Raw genomic sequence first — 16,279 nt, 5'->3', positions numbered from 1 at the left:
CACATTAAAACATAAAATTACTAACTAATAAAACAACATAAAACGATTAAAATCCACGTTTGAAAGACAAATAATTCAAATATGAATTATAATTGAAGTTACCGAATTTATAATCAATATCCAACAACAATTTGATGGTATCTTGCGATTTATACACATATTCGGCTGGTAATTTAATCAATGCATCATTTAAGCCTGACTTGTCATAGCTCAACCCATGTGATTCAAATAACTTATCTTTGTTGAACATCATGAGTCTATTTCCCTTTTGAGAATTGTAGACTTGATCGTTAGTCAAGTTGTAAACACCAGGATACCCACTAATTGCTTTGAAGTTGGATTCCTTTGTATTTGCTGGATGCAATGGGAACAAGTTTTGCAAAAGTTCATAAGATGCTAAAGTGAAACCAAATTGTGGAGAAGATCTAAAAACTCTGGCAATCGAACCTTTGAAGAAAGCTCCAATACCTTCTTCCTTTAAGATGACTCTAAATGCATGAGCAATACCATTATATTTAGTTTCGTGAGATTTGCTTTCTACTTGAAGTCTAGTCTTGATCACATCAGCTGGAGTAGTAAAGAACGCAGCTGGAGCACCAGCTAAAGCACCGGCAATTAATAATTGCCATGAGTCTAATCTATGCTTTTTGTTTGCATCATTAGGATCAAAGTTAAATAATATTCTTTTCAAATTAGCGTAGGTTGGGAAGTATATAGCAGAAAAAGGAACATCTCTTAATAAGCATGCACTTGCACCTTTATATAAACCCTTCATACCTAATTGCTTAATGATTTGCCCAGCAGTGAGACGCTTATGAGGAATTTCACCTGGATTTAGCGTCTTCGAAGCACCTCCTTGCATTTGTAATCTAATTTTAACAATTTCTAAAGGATTAGTGAAAATAACTTGACATCCTCCAGCAGACATACCAGCAAGAATTTCCCAATTCATCGTAATTTTACCATCGTCATCTGTACCAATCTTTCTAACTAAATCATTAACAGTTAATTTAATAGCCTTCTCTGGGGCAACACCAACCAATTGAGCTCCTAAACCAGAGTACAACCCCTTTAATCCTTCATTCTTGATAATTTTCTTGAAACAATCAAAAGAGTTGGCATAGACAGCCTTATGTCTTTGAGCTTGCATTCTAGTCTTAACAAGATCAATTGGGTAAACAACTGTAGCACCAATACATCCTGCGATAGAACCTAAGAAAAAGGAGTACAATGAATCAAAAATAGGCCATAAGGAAAAATTATCATCCTGAACAGGTTGTGCTGCAGGATGCTCAAAGATTGAGTACAATGTCTTGTAGTTATTATCATAGTTTGGATTCAAGACAGAAATCAATTCTTTACGAGGAATGGTTTCTTCATTCTTATTAATCAAGTGAAATAATAAATCTAATTCCGGAGTTGAAACAGGTTTAAAGTTTGAAGACTTCAATAAATGATCATTAAGGTGGTTGTATAAGTCATTCTTGTCAATTAAAATATCTTCTTTATCGCTAGTAGTTGGTGGAGTATTAGCAATAACTTCGTTGATAAGGTCGATCTTATTCAAACAGTTATAAATAAATAGCACATTGCTCAATGTGAATTGCTTCTTATCAAAGTACTCTGGCAAAGTGATTAAATTGTGTCTCAATTTGTACGATAATTTATGATTGAGGTTTCTCGTTAACAAGTCATACAATTCACTATCAGAAATAACACCGGACTTCCCGGCGACCATTTCAAAATTACCGATCAACTTTGTGATTGGCAAATTATTGATTAAAGTGATAAAATCACTATATTCAATGAAACCATGGGGAGCAAAGAACTTGGTAAAATAAGTCCAATTCAATTTTACCGTCTTCTGTTGGTAGGATGGATCGATTGCCCTGTTGATTTTGTTCAATTTCTCGATACATTCGGTATAGGTGATTTTACCTCCTGCCGCCGTATCCTTACCAATAAGGTTGAAGGTCAACTTGAATTCACCATCTTTGGACGTTAAGATTTTAATAAACTTCACCCAATCTTTCTCGTCGATGTATCCCTTACGTTCATGGTCGGCTGCTAAATATAACAACGAATACGAATCTCTTGGAACATCAGACGAGAATGGCGCCAAAATCGTGGTGAATTGGTCAAGATTCAATGTCTTTTCATCCGGGTTTAACTTCGGGTTAACTGATGCAAATTGATCAAAAATCTCTCTGGCTTTCAGTTCATGCGACATGATCAACTTTATATATCTATACTATATTGCTTTTCAAATTGTCTAATACATAAACAATGTCTCTATAATATCAAACAAATAAATAACAAAAACAAATGGGAACTGAATCAATATGTTTGTTGAAATTTTTCAGTTAATGGCGTGTATTGGTATAAATCTGGGGAAATCTCTCTTTTATATTTCAATCTTCCTTCAATGATCAAAATCAACAACTAATATGGTCGATTCTAATTGCCTGAACTCACGTATATACTTATATATATATATTTGTATAATAAAGATGAATGAAACCATTCAAATGTATTTTTCATTACAATCTCCACATAGAAAATTTCGTTTTCCGCCGTTTTTGTGTAACGCTCCAATTTCTTTTAATTGAGTCATCTTAAGCCCGACAGTCAAACATGTCAGTAAAATAGTGAATACATAGTCTTATGAAGTCGTTTCTTCGAGTCTTTTAGCATATCCTCGGCAAATTCATTATTTATGGCCATAAGATATGACTTTTTGGACTTAGTTCACTGTATTATGAAAAATATGCCCCAAATTTTTATGTGTTTACTAAGAATCACAAGACGGTGCAAACGCATAGACTATCCATTCGTCCGAATCCACTCGGATAAATTTCGAATCAAAGCACCGCATGTAAACACCGTATGGGGTTTGTGAACCGCGATTATGTGTTTGCGACATTGTGATTTAAGCGCCTTGGACGACATTTTACCCGTTGGCTTTACCGACATGGGGTGCGGTATTTTTGTGCGATGTTTGTACGATATTTTGCATGACGACATTTATGTACGACATTTTACTTCCCTATGAAATATCAGTCTTACAAGATTGTACAGTATGGTAGAAATTAACTGAACAAACAATAATGGCTACCGGAGCTCCAGGTATGTTTTGATATGATTATTACGCCTTAAGTATTAAGGACTAAAAACTAACAGTGTTTCTAGGAAATTCATTTAGTAGATGGTCGCCAACACCACCTGAAAGAGGATCATTTCCATTGGATCATGATGGTGAATGCAAGCAACAAATGATGGATTACTTGAAATGCATGAAATTCACCGAAAATCTGAACGCGCCTAACTGTCGAGTTTTGGCCAAAAACTACTTAAAGTGCAGAATGGATAACCAATTAATGGATAAATCGGAATGGGATTCGTTAGGATTGGTTAACTTGCCTAATGACACTACAGACAGCCCAAAGAATCAGAATGGAGCCAATCCAAGAATAAGCAGTAGTCAAGATTTGAAAGGGGGTAAGTCTGAGACTAACAGACTGGCTGGTGGTGATGTTAGAAAGTCGAAAGATTGAATTAAAAGATGTATATATTATATAGTTGATAATCCTTGTACATAGCTACTGAATTAATACTTTGAATAGTAAATTATAGTGTGAATTTTAGCTGTAGCTGTTTAACCGTGGGTTTATACGTAACTGACTCGTAACCTACATTTAACAAACTGAGATTAAAGACTTTTATTGTACAACCTACATCCATATCATACAAATACTATATGAAAGAATAAACCAGGTTATTAATTTGGCTTACCTCTTCCTCTGCCTCCTCTACCTCTGCCTCTGCCATTACCTCTGTAATTACCTCTATTTCCTCTGCCTCTCTCGTTTCTACCATTTTCACGGTTCTGCGACGATTGTTGAGAGGAAGGATTCTGTTCCTGTTGTTGCTGGGAAGGTGCTTGCAGTGCTGGTGGTTGTGGCTGTTGTTGAAATTGATTTGGTGGCTGCTGGAAAAATTGTGGTGGCAAAGGAATTCCTGGTACAACTGGAACACCATATGGCATTTGTTGAGGAGGAATAGCTCCTTCATTCATCACATTCGAATAAATTTGACCATAAATATGTCTAATCGCATTAGAATTAAGTCTCAGCTCTTCTTCATGTCCAGAATTTTCGTTTTTATCACCAGCTTCTTTGTTTAAGTTAAGCTTAGCTTCCTCAGCACCACTTTTATTTGCGCGATCAGATTTTTTCAATAAATTCAATAATTCATTAGTCTTTTCAGAATTAGCTTGTTTCTTTGCATTTTCCAATTCTTGTTTTTGTTTTTTTGCAAGAGCTATTTCTCTAGATCTCTGTTTCTTCTCATTTTCATCCAATGGTTTTGATTTCTGTTTCGAAGCTTTGCTATGATACACTAATTGCTTGTTAGTTATATTCAATACCAAGGATGAGTCAACAATTAAACCCCTGTTAGTTTTCAACTTCCCGTTCATGTTGTTACCACTCATTAATGGGTAGTCAAAAATTACACCCAATGAGTTTTTAGGGCCAAATGAAGTAATGGAAGCAACTGTACCTTTTGATAAGTAAGGAACTTTACCAGACTTTTGAACATAGATGATTCTGTCACCTAGTTCAAATCTCTGGGTACTCAATAATTGATATGACTCGCTTGGATCTAATACTGCACTCTTTGGTACGCCTTTAATATCCTTATTGGTATATGGAATAGTTTGTCCAATATAGTGTTCCATATAACTTTCAATAGCTTCAAAACTGAATTTAGTAAAAGATTCAGATTCTAAAGATACCTTCATCAATTGAGCCTTAACATCTTTTAACCATTTTGTAACCTCCTGTAATTCACTCTCATTATTCAAAACTGATGACGCTTTTGGAATGGCCTTTTGGTCTATTTCTTGCAATGATTTGAATAATTTCGGGAACTTTGAGCGATAATCAGTAATTAACTGGATTGCTAACGGTGAGAACTCCCATACTTTACCATCCTTCCTGGTGAACCCTAAAACCTTTTGACGACGACCCTCAAACTTCAATTCCAAGCCAATATTAACACGTCTCTTGTTATTAAAATCATTTTCAAGCATATATCCAGAAGTAATCTTAGACATAAATAATGCATTTAATCTCAACTTCTTAGAAACTTCAAAAGAAGGCAAATATCTAATTTCCTTATTTTCAATATCCAACCTTCTTTTACCAATATTTGGTTCATTTGTTGATTGGATTTTGGAAATCTTGACATTGACCTTATCATTACCAGTATAACCTGCAACGGTGGCCGGTGTGCCATATGCAAAAGCTCCCAAAAATACAACTTGAGATTCAAGTGGAAACTCTTCATCAATAGGCAATGGTGGCCTCGTTGCAAATCTAGCATCTTCGTTAGTCACTTCTTCTACTACTAACTGGATAGGGTAAATTTCAGTATCCTTTGAGAATGTCTTCACATATGCTCCTTTTTCGTTACGAATTAATCCTGTAACTGGTTGAACATATACCAATCCTTCAATATCCCCTAATTGAATACCCTTTGTTTTTTCGTAGGTATCCGAGATTGATCTTGCTGTTTGATAAAAGGACTTGGCTTCGTCTTGACTTAATGGGGTGGATACAACCTTCCTAGAATTTTGGATCTTCAAAGATTCATACTTAAATTCTCTATCCATGACTGAAACAACTCTTGATTCTCTCAAGAATGGCCACTTGGTATAAACAACTTTATTTACAAACTTCTGACTAAATTGATATATTGATAAATCATCCCACATATTCTCTAAACTTAAGATCATTGATTCTGATCTTGATGGATTCTGGAATACCTTAATTTCATGTAAAGACAATTCAAAATTGAATGGGATAGTCTCTAAAGTAGGAAACCCAGCTAATGAATCCTTTCCTAACAACGCATTTTCTCCTAACTCAATCTTGACCTCACCTTCGACTGTAGGTAACAAAAATGTATTTTCGATACATTTGTCGTGCTCAAGGTCATGGAAATATCCTGGTAATGGAGTAGGATACACGTAGTCAATTTGAGGGTTAAAGATAAATTCAATGTCCTTGCCGATACTATTTCTTTTCAGTTCTTCTGGGGAAAGTTGTGCCTCAATTGGCTTCAAAGCATCGATCAATCGATTTTCATCAACAAATGACAATAAAACGACCGCTTCCCAAGGAGCACTTTTCCCATTCTTATCAATATCAACCTCATGGGGATAAAAATCAATTATTGGGGAATGAGGATCTGTCATAAGTGGTCTATAAACTAATGGCATTAATTTTCTTGATCTAGCTGGCAAGACGGCCATCAATTGCTCGAAAGGCTTGAATGGTTTCGATTTTTCAAAAGTTATGCCTGTATTTGTCTTTAAGAACTCATTCAATCCAATCGATATATCGGAGATTCTTGGTGAATAATGGTATCTAAAATACCAATTCCAAGATGGACAACCCTTATAATAATAATACAAAACCCACTGTAAACCTTCTAAATAATGCTGAGTGAATTCGACCATTTTATCCGTTTCATAAATTGAAAAATGTAACTTTTCCTTGTAGTACTTATCTTTCCAGTTCATAAACTTCGTATCATAAATATCCTTAGATTCTTTTAATATTTCGTCAGTTTCAAACAAATTCGCAGACTGATACTTTTTAATAATCTTTCTAAGCTCATTTAATCTTTCATTGTGTTCTTCCTCGGTTTCATATGGTGATAATCCATCAATGTCCAATTTAGCTGTAAAAGTATCTTCAGACTTAGAATGAATGATAACAATACCAGCGTCTAACGCAAAGGTTTTCAAAAATTCTAGATCTTTTGTCGCTTCGTCTGTTGGAAGTTTCAACTGTGGTAATTTATCTTCATTAGCTAATGCAACTAATTCATCTACCTTTTTCGACGAATTTTCTAGTAACCAAGGTTTTATCATACCAACTAACTTCTTTTGATCTTTTAATATTAACAATTTACCCATGCGCTCTCTTTTCTTCTCACCAGTAATTGAAATATCCTCTAATCTTTTATTGAACCATTCAACATCAACATCTTGCTTTTCAAAATTTTCTAATTCAAACTCAGAAAGGAAATTGAGCCAAATATTCAATCTTTTTAAATTGATTGTACCATTTTCGTTCAAATAACCATCTGATTGTTGCAATGTTTGTTTAAATGTTTCCAATAATAATGGAAATGCCCCTTTATTTATAAACAAGTCCGGCAAGTTAGGTAAGAAATCATTACCAATGACATACATAATTAAGATAAAGTCATCCAAAACCCTTTCGAAATTATATTCAAAGCTTAATTGATTATCCAAATTTTGAAATTCTAATGACAAATACTCTCTTAATAAAGATAAATGTAATAAGTAAAAGTTCTGATCAGTTAATTCATTACTTTGTTTTTGACCTCTTGGTCCAAACGTAACTTCTTCTCTCAATAAAGCAAAATGTGGATAATGAGACACTAAGCCCAACATAATTAAATCAGCATCTAAACCGTAAATACAATGCCTTGAGTTGGGATCATGATTGGGTTGATTCTTCATTGTTCTAATATATTCCATAATTTTATGCTCACCTTCACCTGGAACTTCGTGGCCACTCAAAATAATTTTAACGTTGGCCCATCTGGAATCTTCAGATATCTTCTTATGAATGAAGTACTTTAAGTTATCGGTTAACTTAGCCATAAATTCAGTACCTGGTGTGATCGCATTAGAATCAAATGGATCGTCTTTAGGGATTTCAAGTCCTTTTTCAATAGCATTTTTCATGTTTTCTTCTGCTTCAAACGCAGTTCTGAATCTACGAGCTCTTTGTTGATTCATTTTTGCTCTTGGCGCAACCCCATCAATAGCCATATAAAAGACCTTATGTGGCTTAATGATTTCAAATAAATGCTCAATGTAAGAAAAGATTGCAGCATACATTTGATCATCCGTTAACCTTGAGAATGTATCATCATTGGAATGTGTACATGTATGTAAAATCGAATTCATATCAAGATATAAATTGTCGAACTCTGGAATTTGAGTCCCATCGATTAATTGGGAAATCAATGGCCATCTTTCTGAAATGAACCGAAAAAATTTGGGAATACCTGTTTTATAGTTAGTATCGAATTTACAAGATTTCAATTAATATGTAGCCTAATAAATGAGGCAGAAATTAAACTCAAATTGTAATAGTACTTACCCATTATGAATGATATATGTTAGAATTATAATAAATTTACTTCAAATTTATAGTATTTAGTAGCAAAAGATAGTATTATATGCTACTTGGAGTATTTGATAGTTGAAATTTATCGTCCAATATTACAATTCGCGCACGACTTTTATCTTCTTATACAATATGAACGAGTTAAAACATATATTAGAGATATCCCAACGTAGATAACAAATAAATGGATTCTTACCCAAATAATCTAAATTAAATGATTAATTGATTATACCAAACCATAAATATCCAACCATAACCATAGACCAAACCAAAAATAAAAATAAAAAAAACAATTGAAAACCTAAACAATCAAAACCATGCCCAAGGAATTACCAGAAGCCATTTGTTGGGAGATATAAAGAGAAGATTATATCTTAAAAATATTATAAAGAAGCGGTTGTTATTGTTCAACTAAACATTCATTGAATCAGCAACAAGCTTTCGAAGAGGGTAACTTGATCTGTAAATATATCTCGCGGTCTTATCAACGTTGAATTTAGCCTTATGAAGAATACATCCCATAAAATTCTTCTTCCAATATCTATCAAGCGAACCCAATAGCGAGTTATTTGCAAGCTTTATATAACCGGGTATTTGATGCAATTCAGAGGAAATCAAGTCATACAGATTCACAATATACCGCAGCTTAAAGTGATGCCACAAGTGAATAAGCTTAGCAGACTGATTCTGACTAATGCAATTATACCATGCTTTGAAATTAATGATTCTATTATGTTTCATGATATTCAAATATTCAATTAACCGTGCATAATCATATTCTTTCCAAGTATTCATCTTTTTAGAAAATTTAATTGTTTTCGAAGGAGCCACTTGATATAAGCCGAAATATTTTGATGTTGGATATGAATCTTCATAGAATAGACCCTCCAAGTAGTTCCTACACTTCAACGCTGTCTGATCAAAATAACTCAAAGTTGTCATCAATACTGATGGTGTTGGCAGTTGCTTTTGATGACTTAATATTGAATTCCAATTGACATTATAATATAATCCAAGCAATGAGACTACTCCTAAAATGCTGCTGACGAAGTAATAAAATAAATATTCCGAATTCTCCTCCATGAAATCTTGCAATGCTGCAAGTTTGAAACCACAATTTGATTTGCATTTGCGATCATCTGTCAGTTCCCGTTGTGCCTCGGCAATATCCACGATATCTAATGCTCCAACATCCCTTTTGACATCATTATTGTCGCTTGCTTTATCACTTGCTGTATCTATGGCATCTTTGGACGAAATAAACTTATTAAATTGTTCGAGCCTCAGTTTGGCTACGTTCTGGTAGAACTCGCTTGATTTCTGCTTAATCGAATCATTCCATTTTCCTGTTTTAAAAGAAAGATTCTCATAAAATCTGATCACATTATCAATATGTCTATCCTCATCGTGTGAAGTATCCTCTATAATGGGCTCAACTATAGGCTTTTTAGGGCTCTTAGCTGTTTCAATTCTGCTTGTTGTTTCAAAATCCGGGGCAATTACTGGTAGTTTTAATGTTCCAACGCTAGAAACTTCTTTATCTTGGTCTAAACTTAGTTCTTTGCTACTTCCAAGCGCCGAACTACCAGTTGACTGGTCATCATCCATATCCGAAGATGATGAAATTATTGACCAGTCTTCATCATTGTGAATAGATTGCATCATAAATTCTGTGCCAATCGCTTTTACTTAAATTTAACTCTCAAAAAGTTAATACCTCCTTACTATTGAATAATATTTGTATACTAATATTAAAACGTACTCAAATTACGTATTCGTCAAATCTATGCTCTGCTACAAATGTAACAGTTTTGCCTCCCTTATTATCCCCTTAATTAATTCTAGCTGATAGCGATAACGTACTGCAGGTAATTATGTCTCAGTTAATATGTATAATTAAGCTCCTGTGCATACAACTGTTAAAGCTCTCATACTACACCAGAAGGTACGGCAATCGTATGAGAGTATTGGCATCCATATGTGAGTTATTATGGGGATGTAGAAAGTTAAGCCTCTAGGGGGTCTTGCTAAAAACTCGTGAGAGAACGTATAATATAATATATTGCTCTGCGACGACTGGATGCAAAATACGATTCATTATTTAGATTACTCTGGAATAATATGGAAGCCATATGATATAATATACAATTAAATAATCTATTAAATATACCTCAAGTATCAATTAGTGAATCGTATTTCAATTACACCTATTATCGTGTTGCACCCCACCATCCGTATTATCGTTTTAGGCCCTCTTCGGATCGTCGGAAACCTCATCTTCCTTCTGCCAGTTAGTAGAATTGTCTTCCAAATATTTGAGTCTAGATTCCATCTTGGCTAATCTTTCCTGTAATTTATTTGTGTAGGCCACTAGATCTTGATATTTTGAAATGGTGACATAACCTGTAGGAATTGTAGCACGTTGTGGACCAGGAGGTTGATTCGCTTGATTATTAGGAAGCATAGGTGCGTTGATCAGTTGGGGAGGATGAGTACTTGATACATGCGGTATGTACAGTAAATACGGAGGGCTCGCATGCGGTGGTGAATATTGGTTCTGTAAAGATAGGTAAGGCTCTCGACTTTCTGAATGATAGTATTCATTGAGCTGCTGCGCTTGCAGCTCATTATCGGACATGGATCTAGTATTCGCTGTAATCATTGTGGGCGCCTTGACCTCATTATTTGGCGGATGTGTATGTGGATATGCTTGATATGGTGGCGAACTTTGAGTATCATTTTGAAGTATTTTCCACCTATTTAAATCTGAATCTCGGTTCCTAGAATCTGTATTCGTTGTTGGCGAAGACATTGCTGATACTGAACCACTACCAGTAGGCACAATATGCGAAAAATACGTTCCGCCAGTCCGATTTATGGAGTGGGCATTTCCTGAACAAGCATTTGGTGAGTTCTGGTGTCTTATAAGGGCATCAGGTCTTGCAAACTTTCTCGTACATTTAGTGCAATGGAATGGCTTTTCTCCAGTATGTAGTTTTTCATGACGTTTCAAATCATGTATGCGTCTGAATCTCGAATCACACATTCGGCAAACATGCGGTTTCGAAGAAGAGTGTATCAATTCATGACTTGCCATGTTGTGCTTACGCGTGAAACCTTGATCACATACCTTACAGAAATATTTTTTCGGCATCCCTCCTTCCAACGACTGATTTCCACTAGAAGTAGTACTGGAGTTTGTACTCGCAGCCATAATATCTCCCGAGCTAGAACTATTAGAACTTTCACCTTTCAATACACGTTCGCTTTCGCCTGTGATTACGCCAGAAGCGCCTTGATCTGCAGGGCTCTGTCCCTGAAATGTAATACCACCTGAGTGCTGCATATCTTCAGGAGACGACATCGTCGGCAGAGGCGTAAAACTTGTTCCTGTAATGCCTGATGACTGCTCACTTGTGGATCCGCCGGTAGTAGACAACAATGCACTTTTCAATAGACTCAGTCTCGCGCCTGCATCGTTGCCAGAAGACCCTGACATTGAATTCTCCCGTTTCGCCATATTGGTTTGATTGACTGCAAATGCAGAATTTGTTTAAGTTATTGTCACCTCTATGATATATTATTGCTTGTAGGCTGACTGCGCTTGAGCGTGATTGGAATATAGGATCTGGAATAACTAATTATCTACACTAACTTCAGCTTTAATTGATTGGTGTCCTCCTTTCCCTTTTATTTCTTCGTTGAGATGAGACTTACCTTCTCTTTCTATAATGAAAGATACTAACACAAAGCTCTTCAAGAAGAGTTTATTAAACCAAAGGAATATCTATACTAGGCCATTTTGCAGAGTTCGTTGCTCAAATATTTGCTTAGGTAAGCTAACCCTCTTCGTAGACGAGCTTCGTCTAAGAAACGACTTAAGCTGACGTCGGGATGGGGACGGCTAACATACGGCCTTAAAACTCCGACAAGGTGCACAGAAAATAAATGATTCTTTAGAGAATTTGTCAATAATTTTCGAGCTATACAAACAATTACATGCAAGGAACAAAAAGCGAAGGAATTTTCGTGACCAGAAGCTGCATGTCTTTATTATGGCTGCTTCAAATGGAGGATATTATTTCAATGGCGTTGTATATTAATAAGACGGCTAACTAATGTATATAGATTTTGCAATTTTGTAAGCTTTTTGCGGCATATGCAATAATGTACTGCTTGAAGACAGAAGAATTGGAGAAGATTTCTAGAGAAAACCTAGAGTCAAGAATACCACCTTCTATTGATGCTAGTATCTTAACTAATGTGTGCAAATCATCGATACAGTTGATCACGTAGCTAATTGAGACACTGTAAGCCGATCCGGTGAGGATATTATTTATGAAGGCGTGCGGGTAGCTATGGATAATGCAATCATCGCCAATTAGGGTATTGATTATGCTTTGTTTGTCGTTCAAGTATGTTGAATCGTAGTTACAGAAGGCCAATTTTTGCTCATTCTTCGGAATAGGAAACTTGCAGACCGTAGTAGTGCTATTGAACTTTAAAGTAAGCTTTTTAATATGAATATCAGTCATTATACACTTTCAAGAATTGAGATAGTATCTTTAAGAAGAAGTAGTTAAGAAATGTAGTAATCTTGAAAGATAGTTGTAGATTTAATTGAACTTATTTGGTATGGCAACAAATTTGGTATGCTGATCTATATCGCGTAAGACCCATAAGGATAAATTAGATTGAAAAGACGTAAATTGCCAATACCATTACAGTTTAGTATCTAGATGTAATGAAAAACAAATTGATCTATTCTTAGTTTTGGCTGATGTTTACGATAAATTTCTTATTTTAGCTATGATTGCAATGAACTAGCAAAAATGGAACATTTCCAGATTTCGCACAATTTTCAATTTTTTGATAAAAATAGTAGTCTACATCATAACAGCAGCAAATAACTTCTATGATCCAGGACGAATTAGTCTCTATATTAATTTCTCTTGGTTTAGTGAATAATATTCATTCGTAAGTATACTGTCCTTAAATCGCTGGCTTGGCTCAGCAAGTTATTTACTACTAATAGAACTAAAATTGTCAACAATTCTAATACAATACTAGTTAGAATTGATGCGGTTATGAAATAGACATTGTTTAGGCTTCAAATAGTACTAAAGAAGATTATTTTCCGAGAGAATAAATTTGCTTTGGCAACTTCTTCTATTTCCCCTGTCCAGTCGCAGAAAATACCCCAAAGTGATAATCTCCGCTTTATTGTTTCTTACAAAGAATTTCTTTTAGCAATTATCTTTATTCTTCTTTGCCTATCTACTATTAATATTCCATACCCCATTTAGAGATTACTTGTGTTCTTGTTTCCCTATTTACACCGTCTTAGTATTCATTGGCCCCACTAGTGATTAATTTTGCAATCTTAGGTGATCAGATTGGTAAAGGCACAACTTTCTTCGATAAGGAGAAACGTGGAGTTACCTAAGTCTAAACTCCTTTATTGATGACCACAACATTACCATACTTTTGACTATGCATAGTATTGCCGACAAGTGTCGTCATATTCAGGTGTGGAACGATTTTTTTGTTTTGTAGAATATCTTTTGTTGACTGTACCAAAACATCCAAACACCTATAATATATATTTTTTGAATTTATTAGCAATTTATCAAATCTCAAATCTTATCATCCCCTTAATTAGCATTGTAATTAAGAAGATAAGTTTAGATATATATAAATATATTGAGTTAAGCCTAGATACACAGAGGTACGCTAAATTCGCTGTGTTAAGATTAAACTAAAGTTTTTTTTTTCGGTGAAGTAATCGAAGTTAATTACCCCTTGATTAGCATTCAGTAAGCTAATAAAGTTCGGTAAAGGTTTTTTTTTTTAAATATAACAAAAATTACTTGGGTTATCCGACAAAATGTCGTTGATTTCTAATAGAAAAAGACCAAGAGGGTTCAGTGAAGCATTTGATACGACATCAGGCAATACGACTACAAATAAAGCAAAGCCATCCAACGGCTATTTCGATACTAATTCGTCGTCGTCGGGGTCAACATATAACGACATATCACCCAGCTCGAGTAATAATCTTAATTTGAATATGAATATCAACTTGAATGAGTCAGATACAACTATAAATACGAATGATTCAAATACTAAAAAGGTTAATTTTGGAATGGATAGTTACAACAAGGATCATGCGGTGATAGAAGATTTGGAATCGGAATGTGACGAAGATGATGATGTCATTATTCTAGAGGAAAGACAAATCAATCGCACCAAGTCGAAGAGGAACAATTCTGATTCGGTGTTGACATATACGGATGCATTTGCGGCATATAATATGTTCAATGTGAACAATGTTGAGGATTTTGAGATTCATCAAGATAGCTTTCCGATGTCGAATACAACTAAGAAGCAAAGAACCAATTCGTTGCCTCAATTACCGCAAGTGAAATGTTTCTATAACAAGCCAATAAACTATGTTCTACAGTATCCTAAATTAGGAAATATCAGAACGGATATCATTCCTCACCAAATGAACTTACCTCCTTGCGATGATAAAGATGGTCATTATATTATCAAGATTAATGATCTCTTTGCCAATAGATTTGTAATACTAAAATTATTGGGTCAAGGTACCTTTGGAAAAGTCGTTGAATGTTACGATAAGGTTAACCGCGAAACGGTTGCCATCAAAATAATAAGAAACATACCCAAGTACAGAGATGCAGCTAAGATTGAATTGAGAATTTTGTCTACGTTGAAAAAATTTGACAACCAAAATGACAATCACTGTATTCACCTTCGTGAATGTTTTGATTTTAGGGGACATATTTGCATTGTAACGGATTTGTTGCAAATTTCGTTGTACGATTTCTTGGAAAAGAATAGATATATTGCATTTCCTGGATCACATATTCAAGCCATTTCAAAGCAGCTTATCAGGTCTGTCACCTTTTTGCATGACTTGAGCTTAATTCACACTGATTTGAAACCGGAGAATATATTATTACATGATGATTCATTTAATAAAAAGTTGTTGCGGAGTAACACTATTATCTCAAGTTACATAAGTTTAACAAAATTGAATGAAACATCGAGTAAGAAAGTTCCCAAGTATTCAAAGATTTTGAAAAACCCGTTAATACAAATAATTGATTTTGGGAGTGCTATATTTGATGATGAGTATCATTCTTCTATTGTATCAACGAGGCATTATAGAGCCCCAGAAATTGTGTTAGGTGTTGGATGGTCGTTTCCCTGTGATATGTGGTCTGTGGGATGTATTTTAGTTGAATTAGTAATAGGTGAGCCTTTGTTCAAGACACACGATAATCTAGAACATTTGGCAATGATTGAAAAAGTGTGTGGCCATAAAATAGATAAATCTATGGTATTGTTGTCAAAAGCCAAAGAAAATGAGTGTGGATTACAGTATTTTACGGACGAGTATAACGGATTCAGCGACGAAGAAAGCGAACAAGACGACGATGTAATAATAGATGATGAATTGACTAGGGGAAATAGTTTATCGTTAATATTTCCTACAGAATCAACTCCACAAAAATTTATTAATAGCGTCAATTTGTTAGCAAGGATCGACTTATTTATCAGTTCGAGGATTGGTCTCAATATTAACCTTGACTATTCATTATCGAAGAATTTCGATAAGAACAAGCATTTGATTAATTTTGGAAATTTCACTTTTTGGTGGTTTTTCATCGATTTGCTTAAGAATCTTTTGGTTATTAACCCCGACGAGAGACTAACGGCGTTGGAGGCATTAGATCATCCATGGTTCAACCTCGGCATCGAAGATGAAGGGACCGTCGGTTGAAATATAATTGAATAAACCTTTAAGAGGTTTCAAAGTGATGATGTGGATTCATGACAAGGGATAGAAAGGGCCTTAAGACTCACGGAATCCAGACTTGAGTGAATGTGCTTATTTGATATGCGTCATTTAGGAGACTCTACTTTTATTTAGGGGAATCTCATTACTGAAGGCTTATATATCAAACCAAGGGCTACATGACGCAGGTAAGGAATGCTGGACCAGTATCAGTGGACCT

At 34.9% G+C, this 16,279-nt stretch overlaps 7 protein-coding genes across 7 annotated transcripts; 2 read left to right on the top strand and 5 right to left on the bottom strand.

Moving 5' to 3' along the window:
• Nucleotides 1–46: 46 nt before the first annotated feature.
• On the bottom strand, nt 47–2,230 carry AGC1 (amino acid transporter; the record flags this gene model as incomplete). Its single annotated transcript, XM_015612080.1, has 1 exon — nt 47–2,230. The coding sequence occupies one exon, from the start codon at nt 2,228–2,230 to the stop codon at nt 47–49; it is 2,184 nt and encodes a 727-aa protein (XP_015467102.1).
• An 877-nt stretch (nt 2,231–3,107) lies between these two features.
• On the top strand, nt 3,108–3,554 carry COX19 (Cox19p; the record flags this gene model as incomplete). The annotated part of the gene is made up of 2 exons (XM_015612079.1): nt 3,108–3,126; nt 3,190–3,554. The coding sequence occupies 2 exons, from the start codon at nt 3,108–3,110 to the stop codon at nt 3,552–3,554; spliced, it is 384 nt and encodes a 127-aa protein (XP_015467101.1).
• Nucleotides 3,555–3,778: 224 nt separating this feature from the next.
• On the bottom strand, nt 3,779–8,011 carry KEM1 (chromatin-binding exonuclease; the record flags this gene model as incomplete). Its single annotated transcript, XM_015612078.1, has 1 exon — nt 3,779–8,011. The coding sequence occupies one exon, from the start codon at nt 8,009–8,011 to the stop codon at nt 3,779–3,781; it is 4,233 nt and encodes a 1,410-aa protein (XP_015467100.1).
• Nucleotides 8,012–8,645: 634 nt separating this feature from the next.
• AC631_03248 (uncharacterized protein) lies at nt 8,646–9,896 on the bottom strand (the record flags this gene model as incomplete). The annotated part of the gene is made up of 1 exon (XM_015612077.1): nt 8,646–9,896. The coding sequence occupies one exon, from the start codon at nt 9,894–9,896 to the stop codon at nt 8,646–8,648; it is 1,251 nt and encodes a 416-aa protein (XP_015467099.1).
• A 583-nt stretch (nt 9,897–10,479) lies between these two features.
• Nucleotides 10,480–11,754, bottom strand: OFI1 (Ofi1p; the record flags this gene model as incomplete). Its single annotated transcript, XM_015612076.1, has 1 exon — nt 10,480–11,754. The coding sequence occupies one exon, from the start codon at nt 11,752–11,754 to the stop codon at nt 10,480–10,482; it is 1,275 nt and encodes a 424-aa protein (XP_015467098.1).
• A 595-nt stretch (nt 11,755–12,349) lies between these two features.
• Nucleotides 12,350–12,769, bottom strand: AC631_03246 (uncharacterized protein; the record flags this gene model as incomplete). Its single annotated transcript, XM_015612075.1, has 1 exon — nt 12,350–12,769. The coding sequence occupies one exon, from the start codon at nt 12,767–12,769 to the stop codon at nt 12,350–12,352; it is 420 nt and encodes a 139-aa protein (XP_015467097.1).
• Nucleotides 12,770–14,121: 1,352 nt separating this feature from the next.
• On the top strand, nt 14,122–16,044 carry KNS1 (serine/threonine protein kinase; the record flags this gene model as incomplete). The annotated part of the gene is made up of 1 exon (XM_015612074.1): nt 14,122–16,044. One exon carries the CDS (start codon nt 14,122–14,124, stop codon nt 16,042–16,044), a length of 1,923 nt encoding a protein of 640 aa, XP_015467096.1.
• Nucleotides 16,045–16,279: the final 235 nt, after the last annotated feature.

This window comes from Debaryomyces fabryi (assembly GCF_001447935.2).
Source record: "Debaryomyces fabryi strain CBS 789 chromosome Unknown contig00067, whole genome shotgun sequence".
Classification (NCBI taxonomy): Eukaryota; Fungi; Ascomycota; class Pichiomycetes; order Serinales; family Debaryomycetaceae; genus Debaryomyces; species Debaryomyces fabryi.
This window is presented reverse-complemented; position numbering and strand designations above follow the sequence as displayed.